Source organism: Gopherus flavomarginatus, chromosome 5 (genome assembly GCF_025201925.1).
Source record: "Gopherus flavomarginatus isolate rGopFla2 chromosome 5, rGopFla2.mat.asm, whole genome shotgun sequence".
NCBI classification, from domain to species: Eukaryota; Metazoa; Chordata; order Testudines; family Testudinidae; genus Gopherus; species Gopherus flavomarginatus.
In genome coordinates, this window is record NC_066621.1 from 85,586,808 (window position 1) to 85,608,699 (window position 21,892).

The 21,892-nt window shown below is 50.0% G+C and overlaps 1 protein-coding gene across 2 annotated transcripts in view; it reads left to right on the forward strand.

Moving 5' to 3' along the window:
* The first annotated feature begins 9,392 nt into the window (after nt 1-9,392).
* Nucleotides 9,393-21,892, forward strand: part of MAPK8IP1 (mitogen-activated protein kinase 8 interacting protein 1) — a 57,506-nt gene continuing 45,006 nt past the window's right edge. Inside the window, exons 1-2 of one of the 2 annotated variants that reach the window (XM_050955328.1) lie at nt 9,393-9,817; nt 9,938-10,084. In XM_050955328.1, the coding sequence (XP_050811285.1) occupies nt 9,732-9,817; nt 9,938-10,084 (233 nt within the window). In that variant the 5' untranslated portion in view covers nt 9,393-9,731. The remainder of the gene's footprint in view (nt 9,818-9,937; nt 10,085-21,892) is intronic. The other variant, XM_050955329.1, reaches the window with a different exon arrangement.

The window sequence follows — 21,892 nt, forward strand, 5'->3', positions numbered from 1 at the left end:
TAAGGTGGGAGATGAGGGTCTTCTCAAATTTTAGCTGTGGATGGATGGAGAAAGGGTTAAATCCTAGATGTTATGGAGGAAGTGGTGGGATTTGGACACTGCCTGGATGGGAGGAACAAAGGAGTGGATGGTGGTGTTTCAAAGATGATACCTAGATTGAGTCTGAGTGATGGAAAATGAACGGTATCAGTGACAGAACCATCTCTGATTAACTCAGTCAAACCATGAACTGATTGTATGCAAATACAAGAGTGAGTGATTGGCTTAGCTAGAGACTAGTAGGTGGAAAATTAACCCCAAGCAATGTAAAATCTGGGAATAGTTAATTGGGCACATTTTGTATTATGCCTTTCACTTCAGAGGCTTTTCAAGTGCATTTGGACAGCCTTGGAGCCAAGATGGCTTGCCTCTTGGTTTTATCTTTGTATGGCACCAGAAGTAAGGGACATTGCAGATAGACATATATTTTCAATGGCAAAAAAACTACACTTATGCAGAGTTAAAATTACGTGTTGGTATGTTGTCCCCTTGCATAACATTAAGTAAAACCCAGGAAATTCTAAAAACCAGGAAACGCAGAGTTAAGGTTGCCCAGGCAACCTTAACTCTGTTCTCTTTCAGCAATGCCCCAATACACCCCATTAACACACATACCTTTACTCTGTCAAACCCACAGTTGCTGAAATGTACAAACTTTGCACTTCCTTTCCACCCATTCACTCTCACCTATTCCAGCTAATATTATTAAAGGACAAAAGAGGCAGGGGATGAGGAAAGATTACCCATGCTAGCTCCCCTCTACCCTCTTTCAGCAATGCCTCAATGTGCACACAGCCCATACTCACACTGGCCCTTGGCATTATAAGATTCAGGAAGCTGTATGAAAAGCTTGTACATTTCAGTAATTGTGGGGTTGGCAGAGTAAAGGTATGTGTGCTAATAAGCATATTGGGGCATTGTGAAAGAGGGCAGAGTTAAGGTTGTATGGGCAACCTTAATTGCATTTCCTGGTTTTCAGACTTTAGCGTTTTGATAGCTCAGCATGGTGAAAGGGGACAGTATGCCACCAACCTTAACTCTGCATTAATGTATTTTTCTTGCCATTGAATTTCTTAGCTTTTTGAACAGGAAAACATAGGCATTAGTAATGATTTAGACAGTTGTATATGCCTTGTAATGAGCATACTGAGTCCACTGCATCTCTCCCACCATGTGTGCACCTATTGACTGCACCCCACTTGGGGTTGCCACCTTTCTAATTGCTGGTTACCAGATCCCCCAGGCCCTGCCTTTTCCCCCAAGCTCCTCCTCCCCTCCCCCCCACTTGTTGAATCATCTCCACCTTCCTCCCACCCTCTGGGCTCCCTTTGGGGCTGGGACAGGAGCTGCTGCAGCCTGACAGTGAGACTGCCTGCAGGTAGGAGGCAGCCCTAGCTGAGCAGGGGCTGGCCTGTGTTAATAATCGGATGTCTCCCCCCGCCCTGTGGTAACTGGACTTTTGGTGTCCGGTCAGTACTTCTGAATGGACATGACCAGGTCCCCTTTTCTATGGGACTTTCCAGTCAAAAACCTGGCAGTAGCAACCCTAAATGGCACCCAGACACAGAAGCCAAAGACTGGACTGTCCAGGTAAAACCTGGAGGAGTGGAAACCCTAACCCCACCAACCCTGCTTCAGCACGTCTCCTCAGCCATGCTCTTACCCATTCAGTGCATTCTCTCCTGCAGCCTGGCTGCCTCCCCACTATTGTGCCACAACCTCCCCACTGCAAGCAAGGAACCCACTTCTCTGAAGTCGTCTTTCCCTGGTATACCGTTGCTGTTACTTTGCTGGAGTGCACTTGGCAGGGCTGTGGGGTGCAGTTAGACTGAGCGGCTACAGGGTGGTTGAGGGTGCATTGACAGAACTGGAGCTGCAGGCTCAGGTTGTCCATGGGTTGGGGTGCACTGGCATAGCTGTGGAGTGCATGGGGGTTAAGGTGCACTGGCTGAGCTAGCAGTGTCATGCTTCCCCCCTCCTTGTATTCCCCCACTCCACCCCTTAATGCCCCTCTCCTGCCAGGAAGCATTCACAGGCCTATTCTCTCTCCTCATCCCCCCCGGCCAAAGACTTGGGTTACATTCTCCCTCAAAATAAGATTGCAGCTCATGACTCTCAAATCAGAGCAACATCCAGAGGCTCAGTTCAAAACTCTTTTTGCTTTAGGTGGAGGCTTGGGATTAATTTATCCTTAGTTATGTTAATTGAAGGGTGGGTTCACAGCCAGTACCGGGTTTACTATGAGGCCAGGCCCAGAGTCAGAAGGGGCTCCAGCCAGACCAATCTTCCCCTCACCCGGCTGAGTCAGCCAGGAAAGCTGCCCCTGCTCTGCCCCACCCCACCTCTTCCCACCTCTGCTCTGTCCCAGTCTTGACCCCACTCCACCCCTTCCCCTGAGCTATGTCCCAGCCGGGGGACTGCAGCAGAGGTCGGGCGCACTGTGTGAAGTGGAGCAACCTGGCCCCAGCCCGCTCAGCTGGCTCCCAGTTGTGCCACCAGTGAGTGCTGGGGGGTGGTTCCCTTCTGCCCCCCAAGGCTGGGAGCCAGGGAAGCAGAGCCAAGCGGGCTGGGGTTGGGTCACTCCCACTTCCCGCTGCCTGGTGAGTGTGGGGTCAGGCCTGCCCTGCAATCACCAGGCAGCGGGAAGTGGAGTGAACCAGCCCCAACCAACTCCGCTCCACCGGCTCATGCTGGGGGGTGGTTTCCCTCCTGCCCCACAAGCCTGGGGAAGAGAAGGGGATGGGTGAAGTGGAGGCACAGGGAAGGAAGGAAGGAAGGGGGTAGAATGGGGAGCAGATGGAGCAGAGGGGAAGGGGCCAGGTGCAGCCTCACTGCCAAGTCCCTGTCTTGGGATGGGGGGAGGCTGCAGGGTAATCTCCCACCTCCATGCAATCAGTGGCCTGTGCTCTCCACTGCCATGTTGGAGCCTCCACATGTATTTATTGATAAATAAAATTTGCAGGATTTTAAAATGTGTGCAGAATTTTTAATTTTTTGGTGCAGAATCCCCTCAGGAATATGAGGTGCTGTGCAGCTGTGATGGTGGGACTGTGAGGAAGGTGGTGGGCAGTGAGAGGATCTACGGGTGGGGGGACATTGGACAAGCGGTGTGGTGTGCAGGGTGCTGTGCAGTTGTGGTGGGAGGCCAGCAGGGGAAGTCTCTGGGAGGGGTTGGGGCTGGGCATACAAATCTGTGGTGGAAGTGTCTGGGTGAGGGGGCGCTGGAGATAAGGGTGGGGCACTGGGCAGGGGGACAGTGTGGTTTGGGTCCAACCTCAAGAGGAAGGAGCAGCACAGGGCTGTGCATCTGGAACCTGCAGTTCATAAACAGTGCCCTCCTGCGGGGCTGCGTCCCACCACACTTTGCCTCATTGCCCCCAGCCTGCCCTTCACACTGGAGACTGACCATCCTGCCCCCCTACACCTTGCCCCATGGGGGCCCACAAAAAGTTAATCCAGCCCTGTTCACAGCCATCAAGAGGCCTGTTGCGATTTATCCAGTCAGTAGTGCCTCTCCATTTAACAATACAAGGCAGCAGAAGGAAACTGGGCTTTTTTGAGGAGGAGAGGGGCTGTAACTCAGACACCTCAAATAACCCCAATTTTGGATTAGTGCTGCAACTCCATACTCCCCTGAGGCACACCAAATTCAAAGCGATGTGAATAACCACTCAGATTTTAGAACACTTAACAGGGGTCAAGCTTTAAAGCCTGTAAAATAGTGGGAATGGAAACGGTCTAGCTGGTTTTCCCTGTGTTGGTGCATATGCAGTGTAAAAATGTACACAGTCTTAAAAATTGTTCCCAGTTTGGGTCCCTCAAATATTTAGTTGGTAGCATGTACTACCTTGGGGTAAAATTTGACAGATTGAGATGATTTTGGCCTGCATCACATCAATAGTTTGATCTCTAGATCTGTGCAAAAAACAAAATGTTGAAACTTCTTTTTTAAATTGCTATTTATTTTCAAGGCTTGTATCTCTGGATGGATCCCTTAGCTCAAATTATTCAGTTTTTGGGCCACTAACCTGACCTTCCTGTGGCACACCAAATTTCAAAGAAATCCTACTAAGCATGTCAATTTTAGAGGACTTTAGGAAGATCAACTTTTACATACTTTCACAATGCAACCTCAAGTATGGTGGTGATGCAATGCCGCTATCATTTTAAAACACTTTGACATCTAAAACATGAAGACTGGACTCCTTTAGATGCAAATGTTTGAGATGAAAAAAACAGACAGATGGCTTAAGAAGAAAATCAGATTACCTTAGACAAATTTGGATGTGAACGCATGGCCACCTTATGCACATGGAACGCTACATAGGAGGGGCATTAATCATGGGCTATGTATCTCCTTAACTGTAGGCTGATGTTATGGCTACAATAAAGGCCAGCTTTATAGAGAGATGGTAGGGAACAGTTTGACAGAAGCCCCAGGAGCTTTGTGAGAACAAGATTCCAGTCCCATGGCAGAAGTGGTTTGTGCGCTGGAGAGGATCGGATATGTGGTTATTGCAGGGTGAACAAAGACTGTCAGCCCATGTATCAGAGGGTGAAAAGCCAAGAATGAAGCTAAATGGACCTTTGATCATTCAAAACAGTGTTGACTGCTCAGTGTGTAGTGCAGGATAAAAGAGGTGAAGGGCTGTGCAGACAACTCCTTTCTGAGCAGCCCAAAATCTCTCCGGTTTCAATGCAAGAGGAGTTGCAGCAGACTAGTCACACACAGCAATCTGCTATCCCAGGTCCCAGTAACTGTAGCACACCAAGATCAAGTCAGAAGTGACATCCAATTGCAGGAAGGGGATCTCCTCAAACCAAGAGCATCAATTTTGTCTGGTCACAAGCTAATTCTAGTCACTACAGGTGTACAGGAGCTGCCCTTACCCTCTGGCCCAATCTTTAATCTTATCTTCCCAAGCAGCAGCCCATTCTGTAGTGCAGCTGCCTTGGCGCTGGCTATTCTCAAGCACCAAGATGCAGTGAAGAGTTGCCTTGACCGTGGCTTCAGAAGAGACTGGCTTCAAGCTATGAAGATAGAAAATCTCTACTGGGGGTGAAAAAGGGGGATGGAGCCAGACAAAAGCTGTTAGGATAGGGCAGGGTGAAAGATGCAGTGTTGCGGTGGACAGTGTGAGTATAGTGAGTGAAAATTACCAGAACCACTGAGTGCTACTCTGTTAATTAAATATAGCTGTGGGCATTCTAGTCCAGGGGTCAGGGTTAAAATCGGGTGGCTGTGTTTTAGGTCTGTAATTTTCTGTGAATTTTGAAGTCGGGCTGGCCTATGACTTTTGTCTAAAGTAGTACTCTCCCCCCAGATGACGACAGACCTACACTCCCTTGCTTTTGTAGATTTTTCTATAGGTTTGTATTAGAACAAGTATACCTACTGGGATGCATTAATATCTAAGCTGTTGCTTAGGTACACAGTTAGTTTCTCTGGAGTTTCCCTTTCTTAGGGAGGCAGTGGCTGAAACTGTTGAGTTTGAGAGCAAAGCTCCCAAACTAATGCACCAGAAGAAATGAATGTAAAATCTAAATGGTGTGTGGATAGGGAAGAATTATGTATGGAGAAGAGGGTGTGAAAGCTAATGTGAGCACAATAGTGGGAACAGGTTTTGTTTAACTAATATTCCATCTACTACCTCAGGAGCTGCTTCTGTAGCGGGAAACATTGAAACAGTAACTATTATTAATTTTGCAGCAAGAAGCCCAGGGTTGGGAGTTCAATCCTTGAGGGGGCCATTTAGGGATTTGGGGCAAAAATCTGTCTGGGGATTGGTGCTGCTTTGAGCAGGGGGTTGGACTAGATGACCTCTTGAGGTCCCTTCCAACTCTGACATTCTATGATACTTCTATGAAACTTTGTCAATTTTAGTTCAATTCTGGTCACTCATATATAAATAATATAAGCTTAAAAAGCAGAAATAGGAGGGGTGCAGAGATGGGAGATGAAAAAGATTAGAGGTAGAAAGTGAAAAGTTCAGTATTGTCTAGAGAAGAGATGAGAGGATCTGACAGAGATGTACAGAAGGCGACATGGTATAAAGATTGGCATATAGTACAAGAGTGAGCACCCTAACTAAGACCATGGGATCTAAAACTCAAAGCTAGCAAAAGGAAAAACCCTTCTATACAATGCATGAGAGACATGTGGAACTCAGTGAGCCTAGGAGGAGTGTTGTAAAGCAAGACTAGATGTTGATATGGATAATGTGAACATCCCTAGATACAACAGAATTAAATATATCTTACTTTCTGTTTCAGGCTATATCCCAAATTGTATCTCCATAATTGTCCCTCACGGTGCTCCTTGCATCCTTCCTGCTTCAGAGCCTAGTCAGGCATTTTCTGAGACACATTTCTAAGTATATTTATCACTATCTGGTTTAAGTGCTTGATTAGCCCAGGAGACCGGTGGTGAAAGGAATATTACCCACAAGGTGAGTGGGGATGGTAATATCTTTTATTAGACCCACTTCTGTTGGTGAAAGAGCTTACACAGAGCTCTTCATAGGAATAAAAAGAGAACTCCAGGTACCCTATTATCCTGAAGAGTGCCTCATAAGGGCAGAGTTAAGTGGGAGCCACTATCTGATTCCAGCTTGAACGCACAGTTGCCAACTTTCACACAGTAAATAAGCACCCCGACTTTCACAGTAAGCCAGAAATCAAGCTATTCCCATTTCAAAACAACGCTAAAACAAGCCAATCCCTAAGAACCCCAATACTCTGTGACTAGATCCCTGCAGTGTGCAGTCTGGGACTGTGGTGGGCCCACTGTGCACCCCGACTCTTTTCCCCCCGCCCCTGCTTGCCAGGAGCCGATCAAAAAGAAGCAACAAGCCAAAAGCCCAACAAGTTACAAGCCAAAAAATAGCCAACAAGCAACTCATAAGCCAATTGAGCCCAAAACAAAGCCCTATTTCTACATTTTTTTCATGGGTTTGGCAAGTCTTCTTGAACAGCAAACCTCCTCTACTAAAAACATGATTAATCAATACCATAGCTGTGATTCAGGGTGTATCACTGGGAGCAGGTAAAGCCTCTATCCATTCTGTAAACAGGCAGGTTCCTGTGTGAATGTACTGGCTCTCTTGGGAGGAGCATGGACTCACTGGGCTCACCTAATCAATTTGGATATCAGATCAGGAGATGGGGATCCCTTTGCTCTGAAGCAGTCTCGGAACCTGACCCATGAAGGCTGGAATATGTTACAAGTGAGGCTCTTTGCACCTTTGCTCAGGTTGGGCCAGTAGGTCTGTTTAGGATTTTCAAAAGAGAGAAAGTCTAGTTCTCCAAATATCCTAATCTTTCTTCAGGAGGAAACAAGTCTATTTATGGAGGCACAGTTAAAGGACAACACAATAATGAAGCTGTATCATTTCAGAATTTCCTAACTCATTCCATCTCACCAAAGCTGATGAACTAAACCAAAGCCCATGACTCCAAACCAGTCCATGAATGTTATCCCTTTTGAATTCATATCTGGCAAGAGATCAAAACCCTGGGACCATCTGGGACTCTCAACTCTGAGGAAGCATATGATGCACTGGATTTTAGCCATGAAGCAAATTGTCTTCACATCTTGGAATGGAGCTATACCTAAGGTTCCTTAAGAAACTGAAAGGGCCAATCCAGTGCTATCTATTTATAGTATCCCAGGGCACAGCTGACATTATACACATACATATAGTAAATTGATAATAGTGGTATGGCTACACTTAGAAGCATGTTAAAAGTCCCATTGGAGGATTAGAAATACTACCTCAAGCAACCAAAACTGTGTAAATTGTATCCTTCTGAACACAGTGCAACTTAATGGGATACCTAGGAGTAGATGGGGGAGGACATGCTAAACCTGGTACTGTGGTTTCACGTATGTTATTTCCTTAAGCAGCAGTACGATGTTATGGGAATAGTTTAAATACCATCTCAGCACAGAATCAGCATGGGATTTTTTCTAGTCCTGGTGAGATGGTTAAAGTAGGGGAGGTAGCTTTGGCCTGCTGTTTAAAGGTCAGCGAGTGGAAGAAGTTGGGTGGTAGACCCAGCCATTAATAGAACTGGTTCCACCTCTTTAATTCAGTGAAAATGGTTTGAAATCTGACTTTAATCTTCCCCTTGCTTTGACTGTAATGCAGACATGATGGCCTTGGGCTGGAGCAGCAGGATTGAACCATCCCTGGCGAAAGTAGTGCTTCAGCAGAGGAAACTCCTTATCATCACTTTCTGAAAGGACCCGTGGAAAAATATTTGTATTCTAAACTGGAGAAAGGACCCACCATCCCCATTTGGGGTCAGGGTGCTGATGAAATGCTGATGGGGCATAGCTACAGGGGTCGGGGAGGGCATAGGAAATTAAAATACCTGTTCATTTGATTGTCTTGTCCTCTCCAGACCCCTTGGAGGCTACTGCCCATAATCTTTAGCCCCAACCTGCCCCCTCTCTGCTGGCCCATGCCCAGGCTGTATTTGCTGGACTCCCCTCAGGTGCTTGGCTGCCAAACAGCATGGGTTGGGGGAGGGTTCTGCTGCTCTGCCTGCAATCCTAAAGGCTGTGTTGAGACATCTCTGTGGGGGAGGGAGGCTGCTGCTACCCTGGGGGTCTCCAAGGTTGCTGACTTTGTGGGGGAGGGTCAGTAGATCCTTGTTCCCCTCCCACTCCTTAGATCAGTGGTTCTCAAGCTTTTGTACTGGTGACCCCTTTCACATAGCAAGCCTCAGAGTGCAACCCCTCTAATAAATTAAAAATACTTTTTTATATACACCTCTACCCCGATATAATGCAACGCAATATAACACGAATTTAGATATAACACAGTAAAGCAGCGCTCCGGGGCGGGGGGGGGGGCAGGGTTGTGCATGCCAGCGGATCAAAGCACGTTCGATATAACGTGGTTTCACCCATAACGTGGTAAGATTTTTTTTGGCTCCTGAGGACAGTGTTATATCAGGGTACAGGTATATTTAATACCATTATAAATGCTGGAGGCAGAGTGGGGTTTGGGGTGGAGGTTGATAGCTTGCGACTCCCCATGTAATAACCTCGCGACCCCGAGGGGTCCCGACCCCCAGCTGGAGAACCTCTGCCTTAGAGCCTCAAGATGTTAGACACTGCACCTGCTTTTTCTGTAGAGGAGCTATTATTACTTCAGAGGACCCACCTCCCCAGGAGCCTTTCACAGAGTATCAGAACACTTCATGCCATGTCAACCTCCCTTCCTCACCCCCTGCCAGTCCCCCACACCCACCTCCCTGCCAATCCCCCTCTTTACCCTCTGCCAGTCCAATCTCCTCCCATCCTCTGCCCCTCCCCCTCCCCGCCAGCTCTGCTCGCTCCTGCTTCAGCCTTCACCCCGCTACCTCCCGCCTGTCCCGGGCGCTCCCCGAGGAGCAGGAGGCGTCCGGCAGCTGCCCCACCCCGTCGGACTCCTGGGCACCCTTCACCTGCTGCAGCTCGGCCGGCGGGAGGGGGAGCCAGGCTGCAGCGCCCAGGCGGGGGCATCTCTCCTGCAGTTGCCACCTCCGGGGGCTTTCTCGGCTTTGGCTTTCAGAAGCGCCCTTCGCTGCCAGCCCCGGTGCTCCCCAGTGAATTCCTGTCTGGCGGCCCTGCTCTCCCCTCCCCTGCCAGCATCAGCAGCATCCATCTCCCCTCCCTCCCTCCGCCTGCATGGAGAGAGAGAATGGCGGAGAGGGAGAAAGGAGCCACCTCCCCGGCCGGATCGTCTCCGTTCCTGGGGCTGCACCTGGCCTCGCCCCCCAATTTCAGGTACCGGAGCCTCCCCCCACCCCAAACCGCTCAGTCCCTTTTCCCGGGGGGCGGCGGGGGGGGGGGTCGCTGCAGATCTCGTTGGCGCTGCCCCTTCCCCCACCTATCCCTGTTCTGCAGAGCCAGGCTGGGCACTGGCTGCTGCTGCATCCTCTGCTCCATCGCGGGCCGACGCCAGCAGCCCCCGCCGCTTGCTGGCTACTCCCCCCCGAGGCTGGGAACCAGGCGGCGGTGCCCGCTCCCCACCGAGGCTGGGCGAGGGAAGGGGTAAGTCTCCCCCCGAGCGGGCATGCACAGGCTGCATTGCTCTGGGCGGGGGCCGGGGGAACAATGCCTGCCTGGGGCGTCAGCCAGCCAGGTCCCCTCTCAGCAGGCTCGGGACAGTGTAACCCTCCCCACAGGCCAGGGGGTCAAACCCGCTGTCCCCGCCCCGCCAGCAGCTGCGAAGGAGCCGTCTGCCCTGGAACAGGTGGTGTCTGCTGCGGGCGGTGCTCTGCTCTCTGGAGGAGGCGGGGGCTTGTGCCTGCAGCCCAGTGGGGAGGACTGGGCTCTGGGCCCACTTTTCCCTGCCGGCTTTGTGTAGGGAGGGGCTGCAAACACAAACATTGCCCCCACCTCCAACCCCAAATCCCTCCGCAGCCTCCTCCTCCAGCACCCTTCTGCCCCCCAAAATCCTCCCGTTATATCCCCCTCAGATATGTCTTGCAGGAGCTTCCCCCAAGCACCCCCCCACCTCCTACCCAACTCTTCACACACCTACATCCAGTCCTCTCACCCTCCCACTATCTCCCAAATCCTCCCTACTTCCCACTCAAGCCCCAGCACCTCCCCTGTCTTCTCCCAGCCCCCTCCCACACACACACACCCCACTCAAAAGCCTTCCTCCACACCCAAAAAACACCCCCCCTTCCCCAAAACAACCTTCCTCCCCAGGAAATACTTTCTGCCTCTCAAACAACCCCTTTTTAATGTCCCCTCAGAGACCTCTGCCCCAGGTACAGACCTGAAACAGAAAAGAAACCCAGGAGGGTGCTGCGGATTTAGAATTGATCCTCTCAGAAATACTGAGCACCCCTATCCATCTGGTACTTGGAGCCCTTTAATCTGAAGGCTGTGAAACTGTTCACAATATGGCCAGCAGCCCCAGGCAGAAGCAGGGACAGGAGCAGAGATGGACTGAAGAACCTACAGCTGCCTAGCTGAGATAAGGGCACAGGTGGGCTTGGGGGCCAGGATGCCTGCCAATGACTTTTGGAGAGCAGGATTAGCAAAGAGGTGCACTTGGGGTAGGATCAGCGCCTGGCATTAGACCATATATAGGCCCTACCACTATTTTTTCCTCCGATTTGGTGGGCTTGATGTCTTTTGTTTTTTCTGAAATTCTGAGCAGTTGTTTTCTGGTTATCATATGTGTGTGTCTTGAATGGTGGGGCACTAAGCCTAGAACTGGGTCTGAGCTGGACAGGGAGGTGACATCTGTAATGCGTTGTTTATGCTGAGAGATTCTGGGAGGCAGGAGAGATGCTCCACACCTGTGACCAGAGGTAAATGTTTCACATTTGACTCTGTCGGGAGTCCAGGGGTCTGAGATTTGAGGAAAGAGATTATCTGCCATCATTTTGGAGGGGAAGCTGATGTGTTGTTTGGGCATTGTGAGGCTGGGTGATTTACCTGTAAGGGCCCTGCCCCTGTGCAGACTGTCATTTGGTTCTGGAGTTTCCTCTGTAAACAGCAGTCCACCCTCTTCCTTTTAGTTCTAATGCTGCCTGTTTGATTTGTTTGAAGCCATTGCATGCAACATGGCTGCATAAACCATGCAAATTAAGCAATTAAAGCTGCCTCTGGAAAGGTCCACCATGGAGAAAAGGCTCAGCCACAAAGCTGGGTAATGTGAGCTGAGCAGCAGAGCTCAGCTCAGCCTAGTCCCGTGACAGTCTCAGGCTTGCTGTGTGCTCCTGTCCTAGATACAACGTTTGTCTCCTGGGCTCTGTCCTCTCCAATGTAAACAGCAACACCCAGGGAAAGAAGAGCAAGGTGCCAGCTCCTTCTGTTGTCCTGGTCTCCAGAAGTGGAGTCCAAATTCCCAGGAAGCAATTTTTAGTGGGAAAGGGAGCAGGAAATAGTCATACCTTGTATGGGGAAGTGTCAGAGCCCTGAGATTTAATGGGGAGAACTCAGGGGTCGCTGAAGTTAGGGCAAATCATTCTAGGAGCCCGGAGTTTGGGATCAAGTTCTTGATATTGATGGAAACAATTCTGAGGTCTCTGAATCTTGGGGCAGAATTTTGAAGACCCAGAGATAATGTTGAAATATTTAGGGATGTGAGGGGGGAGTTGGATACAACATCCCACTTATACCCGCCAGGGTGTGTTATCTGGCAGGTGTAAGCGCTGGGGAGTGGGAAGCTGTGTAAACAGAGAGTATCTGGGGTGACAGAGTCCAAAAGTCACTGGCAGTCATCCTCCCCCCCGCAACCCATCCTTTCTATTGTAGCCAGCTCCAGAACCTGTGAGAGGAGAGACCTCCCACTCATGGGTTGCCTTAGGGCTTCCATTGTTCTGGGCTGAAAAGGGCAGCAGAGACTTCAGTCAAGGGTGAAGTGAAGTGCTGAATGAACCATGAGGACATGTGAACATTGTGCTCCCGGCGCAAGGGGAATCCCACCCACGTTTCCTGCTGCTATTCCTACCCCTTCTGAATGGCAACACACAGGCTCCCAGCACAGGACAGCAGAGCCACGAAGTGATGTGTCCCCTTTAATACATAAGAGAATCAGCACTGCCAGATAGCCCCAAAATGGAGGCGATGAGTGGGGGCAAGCAGGTCTGATTAGTTCTCTAGTCTGAAGGCCTCGCACCATCTGAAAAGGGTCTGAGAAGCAACAGTGTGGGATGAGGACCTTCTTTTTTAGGGCAGTCTCCTTGGGTGGTCACCTTGTCTCAGTGAGGGGAATTCTAGACATTAGAGATGGAAAAGTCCCATTAGGTTCCATTTGTCCCCTGGGCCCAAGGCTGGATTGGTCCCTACAATCTATTCTCCAGGGTTGTGCCCCCATCAGCTTTAAATATCCCAAGCAATGGGGCTCCCTTCCCTTTCTTTAGGAGACAGTCCCACAGCCTCACATACCCTACTGCCAAGAAGCTCCTGAGATTCAGCTCAAGTTGCTCTGAGCAAGGGGTTGGACTAGATGACCTCCTGAGGTCCCTTCCAACCCTAATATTCTGTGTTTCTATGATTAAGTTTTTCTTTGCACTGTCTCATCTTCCAATTCCTACTTCTACCCTGTAAAAGGGTGTCTTGCCCCCGTAAGGGCTAGAGCCCTGGGGCCAGTCAATCCTAGTTACTAAGGAGACACCTCACCAGGCAGCAGGATACCTTTCTTTGCAGTGTTAATGTCAGAAACTTTTCCTGCCACTCACTGGACTTTCTAATCTAAATTACCTGTCAGCTGGAGGAAGAGGCCCCTGTGTGGCTGCTAATAGTTCTGTAGTTTGGTTGTGGTCATGTTGGGGATGGCCATTTGTGCAGGCCAGGGGTAGAGTGTGTCAGGGCTGTCTGAGCCAGGCTGAGGGCCCAGCAGGGTGAGTTTCACAGAGGGTTTTGCACTGGAGCTGTTTGCCAGCCCTCTGGGGAAGGATTGCCCAGTGCTCATCCTTGAGCTGGGACAGGAGGTAGGCTGCTGCAGCTGTATTAGTGTATCCTAGTCTGTGCCCAGGGAGGAGGGGATAGGGATGAGGACAAGTAAGAGATGCTTCGCCTGAAATTCTGTTACTAAAGAAGCTCTTGATAGTTGATGTAGGACCTTCACTTTTAAAGCAGGAGTGGGGTGTAAAGCATTATACAAGGCTTGCAGCTGCTAGTGGCCCCAGGCCCGATTCTCCACAACCCTGCACCTTGTGTAGTCATTGATACCACTGGGGAAGCATTCTGACTTGGTGGTGTTTTACACCTACTTTGCACTGGTGTAAATGACTGCATAAGGTGCAGAGCAGCAATGAATCTGACCCCTGTCAGTAGCACTGACCAGGTCTGAGAATGAAAAAAGTGGAGGGGTAGGGGGGAAGCTCCCTTTAGCAGCCTGCAGACAAATCACTCTGACCTGAGTCTGAGGGTTTGGCTACACTTGCAGGTGTGCAGCGCTGGGAGTTAAAGCTGTCTTCGTACAGCTGTGTAGGGAAAGCGCTGGAGTGTGGCCACACTGACAGCTACCAGCGCTGCAGTATGGCCACATTTGTAGCATTTGCAGCGGTGTTGGGAGTGGCGCATTATGGGCAGCTATCGCACAGAGCACCTCATCCCATTTTGGCGCCGTGGGTTGTGGGAAGGGGGCGGAGGGTGCGGGTCATTCTGCTTCCTGTCCCAACGCCCCGTGATGCATCGCTTCACATCCCAGTAATCCCTGTTTTTCCGTCCACATTTGGTGCCATCTTGACTCTCTCAACGGTTTCTGTGCAGTGTGATTTCTGTGGGAAATGGAGCCCGAACTGCTGAGGAGTATGCTGACGAGTCTCGCCAGCACATAACGTTTGGCAGTTGAGCTGTTCCTTAAGATCCAAAGTCATGAGGAGTCCGACGATGATAGCGAGTCGCCTGACGCGTATGACACTAAATTGCTTCTGGCATTCACGGAAATGCTCAGCACTGTGGAACGCCGCTTTTGGGCTCAGGAAACAAGCACTGAGTGGTGGGATCACATCGTCATGGAAGTCTGGGATGATGAGCAGTGGCTGCAGAACTTTCGGATGAGAAAAGCCACTTTCATGGGACTGTGTGAGGAGCTCACCCCCACCCTGCAGCGCAAGGACACAAGATTGAGAGCTGCCCTGCTGTGGAGAAGTGGGTGGCTATTGCAGTCTGGAAGCTGGCAACTCCAGACCGCTACCAATCAGTCGGGAACCAGTTTGGAGTGGGAAAGTCGACCGTTGGAATCAAGTTGATGCAAGTTTGCAGGGCCATTAATCACATCCTGCTAAGAAGAGCCGTGACTCTGGGAAACGTGCAGGACATTGTAGATGGCTTTGCTCTAATGGGTTTCCCTAACTGTGGAGGGGCGATAGATGGGACGCATATTCCTATTCTGGCACCACCCCATCTAGGATCCAAGTATGTTAATCGGAAGGGGTATTTCTCTATGGTTCTCCAGGCGCTTATGGATCACCATGGGCGTTTCATTGACATTAACACAGGATGGCCTGGAAAGGTGCATGATGCACGCATCTTTCGGAACATTGGCCTGTACAGGAAGCTGCAGGCAGGGACTTTTTTCCCAGACCAGAAGATCACAGTAGGGAACGTCAAAATGCCCATTGTGATCTTTGCAGACCCCGCTTACCCGTTAATGCCTTGGCTCATGAAACTGTATAAAGGGAAGCTTGACAGGAGCAAGGACCAGTTAAACTACAGGCTGAGCCGGTGCCGAATGACTGTGGAGTGTGCTTTTGGCTGTTCAAAGGGGCACTGGAGATCTTTGTATGGGAAGCTAGACTTGGGGAAAAGCAGCATCCCCGCGGTTATATCCGCATGCTGTACCCTCCATAATATTTGTGAAGGGAAGGGTGCAAGATTCAGTCAGGCATGGACCTCTGAGGTTCAACGCCTGGAGGCTGAATTTGCACTGCCAGAGAGCAGGGCTACTAGAGAGGCCCAGCACAGGGCTGCAAGGATTAGGGATGCCCTGAGGGAGGAATTTGAGGCTGAAAACCAACAGTAATGTTTGGTGCCTTGCACGGGAGTGAAGTGCAGTGGTTACAACGTTAGTAGGAATCTGTGTTTCCTAAGCTGATTTGCAGTGCCTGTTTCTTTCCTGGGCTAAGGTATCTTTGACTTTCTGCAATAATAAAGACTGTTTTCAAAGCCAGGAATTCATTTATTGAAAAGAAAATAACTTTATTGACAGACCCACAACATTTTGGGAACCTAAAAGGGAAGAGGGGTGAGGTGGGGAACTGTACAGTCACAGGTTTGAATATGTCCTATCTGGAGTGCTGTGCAATGACTGCTGCACTTCAGGATGCCTATACTGCATGGTGATGGGGGTTGAGTGCAGAGGGTAAGGGTCGTAGTTCTCAGGGCTGGTTGTTGAATGTACAAGTGTTGGAGGCAGCTGGTGGTGCTAAGAACCTGGATGCTGGGGAAGGGGGTTTTGAGCAGACATTGGGGCACAAGAGAAAGAGCTTTGGGATGAGGGTGGACCGGCACGGTAGTGCTCTGTCTGCATGGCTACGAGCGCCTGGATAGAGCCCGCTTGGCGCGCCAGGATGCTTATCAGCTGCTTTGTGCTTTTCTTCCTGGCCGCTGCGTTTTTCTGACGGATCCTGCTTTCCCTTTCCCTCCACTCCTGCACTTTTTGATTCTCTGTGACAGAGTGATCCATAACTGCTTGCAGCATGTCGTCTTTGCTTTTTCGCGGCTTCTTCCAGAGGTTTTGGAGTCTTTGAGCTGTTGATAACGCGGGCAGCTGAGATCTCAAGGTTGCTTGTGGAAAGGCAAAAAAGGCAACACTTAACAGAGGCAGCATTGTTTATATCAGACAGTTATTCCCACACAGTGAAGGAGTTTACAGTGTTCACAATAGCATAATTTTCTCATACCAAAGAGAGTGCACATAACCCACAGGAGCCCTGAAATGGTGAGTAAGGGGGACTGATTGCTTCAGGGCTGTACTGTCCTCGGGGTTTCTGTGCGTTGGGGAAAGCAAACAGCTGCAGGGGGCACCTACACTGAACACTCTCCCAAAATTTTCCACAGGAGTTGATCCTGGAAGATATCTCGTTGCTGCGGGTCACCTGGGAAGAGCGGGAGGGTCTTCTACAGCAATGCGGATTCCGCCCTAGCCCCTATGCAGCTTGCCTGTGTCTTGCAATCAGGGCCGGTGCTACCATTTAGGCAGCCTAGGAAATCGCCTAGGGCGCCAGAATAATTGGTGGGCGCCGTTTTGCTGGAGGGGGCGGCAGGCGGCTCCGGTGGAGCTGCCGCAGTGGTGCCTGCAGAAGGTCTGCTGGTCCGTGGCTCCAGTGGAGCCACCGCAGTCCTGCCTGCGGATGGTCGGCTCCTCGCACAGCTCCGGTGGACCTCCCGCAGGCATGACTGCGGCAGCTCCACCGGAGCTGCGGAGCATCGGACCCTCCGCAGGCAGCACTGCAGTAGCTCCACTGGAGCTGCGGGACTAGCGCGCAGGGCGCCGAAATTGCCGGCCGCCTAGGGGGCTCAAACCCCTAGCGCCGGTCCTGCTTGCAATGGTCCCCCCACCCCTCGCGGCACAGTGGTGCAGACACGTTAGCCTGACTGGGACAAGAACCACAGTGGCTCCACTAATAAACTTGCGCAAGCTCATTGCCCACGCTATTCCACATCTAGGCATGCATGCAGCCCTAGCCCTCCCTCCTCTCCCGAAAAATTTCCGTCCTGAAAATAAAAGCCACTTACCAGGAACCCACTCCTCTGTTTGTCCTCCACCAAGTACCGGCTGCTGCGACTGGCTACCTTCTTCTTGGCTTGAGAAGAGCTCCTGGCTGCATGCCTCCAGGGACTCCCCCCACCCCAGTACCCTCACTCTCGGTTTCCTCCTCCCTCCCTCCCTCCTCCTCCTCCCCCCCCCCGCTCTGAAGTGTCCATCGTGGTCCTCGGATTGTCGGTGGGATCACCCCCAAGTATCGCATCCAACTCTTTGTAAAAATGGCAGGTCGTGGGGGCAGCGCTGGAGCGGCAGTTTCCCTCGTGGGCTTTGCTGTAGGCACTCCACAGCTCCTTCACTTTAACCCTGCACTGCAGCGCGTCCCGGTCATGGCCCCTTTCCAGCATGGCCCTTGATATCTGCCCATAGGTATCGTAATTCCTACGGCTGGAGCGCAGCTGTAACTGCACAGCTTCCTCCCCCAAAACACTGATGAGGTCCAGCAACTCGCCATTGCTCCATGCTGGGGCTCGTTTGGCGCGTGGAGGCGTGGTACCTGGAAAGATTCACTGATTGCACTCCACACCTGGCTGAGCAAACAGGAAGGGGATTTTTAAAATTCCCAGGGTATTTAAAGGGCGGGTCACCTGAGGCCAGGGCAGTAGAATTCAAACTGATGAGCAAAGTGGCTGAACAGGCATTCTGGGATACCTCCGAATACCTCTGGAGGCCAATAACAGCGCTTTTGGTGGCTACACTGGTAGAGCAGCACTGTATGACCAGCGCTGCAGTCATTATTCCCCAGGCCGAGGTGGAGTACAGCCAGCGCTGTAGCCAGGGAGATACAGCGCTGTATGTACCTTGCAAGTGTGGACGGTGAGTGAGTTGCAGCGCTGTAAAGCCACCACCAGCGCTGTAACTCTCCAGTGTAGCCAGGGCCTGAGAAGAATTTGGAAGGTGACCTGTACTTGGTAGGGAGCCATCCAGAAAAAAACTGGAGGAGATGCTGCAAAAAGTGGTGTTAGGAATGTAACAGAAGGGGGTGGGGGGGGGGAGAGATGTTTTGGGGCATCTCTTGGCCGTGAGGCACACCCGTTTCCAGCTTTCCTAATAAAGAGCCATAGCATCGATCTAGATGCTGAACAGCAGGGCTCCTGGGAAAGCTACCCCCTAGAGGAGTTATTTGCATGGTTCAGGGAAGTTGAGAGAGAATACCTGAATCCCTCTGGGAGTCTGACTATCACAAAGGGAGCTGGGCAGCATTCCTATTATAAGGGCTTCTAAAGAGAGGGCTGTCTCTAGGAAAAGGGAGTGAACCTCTTTGTATTTCCCCAGGAAGCTCAGGGGAGTCTAGGCTGAGGTGGAAATCAAGCCCTGCGCTACAGGTTGATTTGTCTGTGTATGTGTTGGGGTGTCTGAGTAGTCAGCTCAGAGGCAATGGGCAGGGCATTTGTTTTAATGGTCTACAAAATGAGGCTGCTCTGAGGACGTTTCTCTTTGGCTTAAGCAAAAGACCCTCTGGTTCCTGTGTAGGGGAACAGGAACTGGAGCCCAGCCACAAAGGTGTTTCCCTCTGAACTAGCACTGTACTGAATGCCCCAGTACGGTGCTGACTTGCAGATGGAATATCAGAACAAAGTCCTGACTGCTTCTGTTCATCAAAGATCTCTTTACAATTTCACAAGATTCAGGGTGGGAACCTCGCTATCCTAGCCAAATTCCAGCTCAGATGATTCTGTTCTGTGATCCTACATTCCCTCCACAGGTTCAGATGGACACAGAATTATTCTTCACTTCCTTTCCTGAACTGTTGTGTAGCATGACTCCATCAGCTGCCAGCTCCTGCCCCAGAGGTGGCTGCATTAAAGTGGCTGGTAAAGTGACTTCTGTATGTTAGTGCCCTGGAGAAACATAAGTTATTAAAATGCAACTTTTACCACTGGCTTTGGCAACTGGAGTCTGCAGCTTTTGAGGTGCTGATAGAGGCAAGATGTGTCACCTGCAAAGATACATTTGTGATTTGCCTTGCCTATGTTAAGTGACCTGGGTAGGAAACTCTTGCTACACACAGTGTCACAGGTAACAAGGAGACTGGCCTGCTGGGTAATAACGAGATCTCTCCATGCCCTGGGACCTGGTGCATTTTGCAGGAAGTGACCTGGCTGTCTGCTTGTTGCTCATGCTGCATGTAAGCTGTTGCTAGGAAGGGTTTGAGCATCTTGAGGGGATTCTAATGACTTCTTCCAAGCCAGTGTAGATCCCTGAAGGAGCAAGAATGAAGAAGACCAGCTGGTGTCCAGTTTTTAATGCAAAAGCACCACGGACAGCTCTGTCAATGCACCTCAATTTTGAGTTGCAGCATTCCCTGCTGTTCCACCTTGGGCCTTTCAAGGAGTGAAGGCTAATTTCATTACACACACATACCTGCTAAAGTGAGGCGGGGCTGGAGAAGAGCAGCTAGGGACGTGACAACTGACTCTTTTGCTGCTGACAGGATTTGGGTGGATGCAGTCTTGGTCCATGAAATAATACAAAGAATTATGACTCCGATGATGATAAAATTAATGGAAAGGAACATGTTTTAATATGGCAATTTACTAGGCTGCCCACTCACAGCTGCCCACATCAGCCTGCATAAGCGCTCATCTTGTGGTGTGTGTGTGTGTGTGTGTGTGTGTGTGTGTGTGTGTGTGTGTGTGTGTGTGTGTGTGTGTGTGTGTGTGTGTTGAATGGGGGGGGCATCACGGACTGCCTTTATATTCTCCCTCCTCCTCCCCACTCCAAAGAATGGTGGGTAGATGGGACAACTATGAAAGAGTTACCCTGTAAAGCCAGCAGCCATCATGGGCTGCACAGAGTCTAGATCTACTTCCTTGTTCTCTTCAGAATGAGGAGGCAGAGAGACTGTGTGGTCTAGTGCAGTGTTTCTCAACAGCTGGTCTGTGGATTGGCAACAGTCCCTGAGATCTCCCTGACACAGTTTAGGAAGGCAGCCGGTCCCTAGTATCAAAAAGGTTGAGAAACACAAGTACTCTTGTTCTTTTTGTAGATACAGACTAACACGGCTGCTACTCTGAAACTGGTCTAGTGGACTGAGGATGCAGGGACTTTGGGTCCTATTCCTGGTTCTAAAAGGGAGCGTGGTTTAGCAGACTGAGCATGGGACTGGGAGACAGGATTGTCATGGGTTTTGTTCCTGGCTCTGCCACTGGCTTGCTGTTGTGACCTTGGAGAAGTCCCTTCTACTCTCTGCCGCAGTTTCACAACCTGTAACTTGCAGATGATATTTCCTTTCTTTTAAGGGGGCTGTCAGTGGGAGCACCAGAAGGGTGAAACATGATATGTAAATGCTAAACATTATTATTATTATTGTTAGCAGGGCTTGAAAAATCCCCTCACCTAGGGTGAATAGGAAGCTTCTCCAGGTGAATGCCTTCAACTTCTGCAGAATATGAACTTTCATTAAAAAACAAACTTTTTAGCTCATATGGTTGTGAGGAAAATCTTCAAGTCACCTAGGTATAATTGATGCAACTATATCTGCCTGAGTCTGCAGACTGATGGCTCCATTGCTTCTGCCGGTGCTCACAGTGAAAACTGTCCAGAGCCTTAGTGGGTTTGACAGCAACTATTCAGATTTCTACAAACAGCAGTGAAACTGATGGAAATGAAGGTTGTTTCACTCTGCTAGTACTTGGGGAAGCTCTGAGCAGCAGCAGAGGCAAGTGTAGGAACTAGTCACTGGGGGAGGAGAATCAAAAATGGATGTGGGCAAATGGTGACCTACATTTGCAGCAGCCAGGAAGTTTCTGAGTGGGAGGGGCAGGGGGAAATAGGTCGAGAGAGTTCTTTCTCCCTTCCATCAGCTGAAGGACTTAAAATGTATCAGACGCCTACTAGCTGATAAAAAAGATGGAGCCTGTGAGCTCTTGATAATCTTTATCAATGATCTGCCAGAAAATCATTGCTGATAAAGTTTGCAAATGACGCAAAAATTGATGGGAGTAGTAAATGATAAGGACAGGTCAGTTACAGAGCACTCTGGATCACTTGAACAACATGATTTTTAATATAGTCAAATGTATATCTAGGAACCAATGTATATCTATCTGGTTGTAAGAAGGGTAACTATAAGTTGGAAAACAGAGAGTCTGAAAAGGCTTTTGGGAGGATGGTGGATAATCAAGTGGTCATGAGCTTCCAGTGTGGTGCTGTGGCTAAGACAGCAGATGTGATCTTTGGATGTATATGCAAGGGAATAATGGTAGAAGTATTGAGGTGTTATTACCTCTGTATGTGCCATTAGCATGACCAATACTGGAATATTGTGTCCAGTTCCGGTGTCCACACTTTAACAATGTTGCTGACAAACTAGAAAGGGTTCAGAAAAGAATGATTTGAGATCTGGAAAACCTGCCTTAGAGAGAGCGAGAGTAAAGAAGCTCCCTTCTAATTAGCTTTAACTTAAAGAGAAAGCTAAGAGGTGACTTGATCATGGTCTACAAGTACCTGCTTGGGGAGAAGACTGCTTATAGCAGAAGGCTCTTTAATCTAACAGACAAAGGTATAATTATATCCAATGGCTGGAAGCTGAGGCTAGGCAAATTCAGGCAAGAAATAAGGTGCACATTTTTAACAGTGAGGTAAACTGTTCCTGTGGTGAATTACCCTAGGGTTGTGGT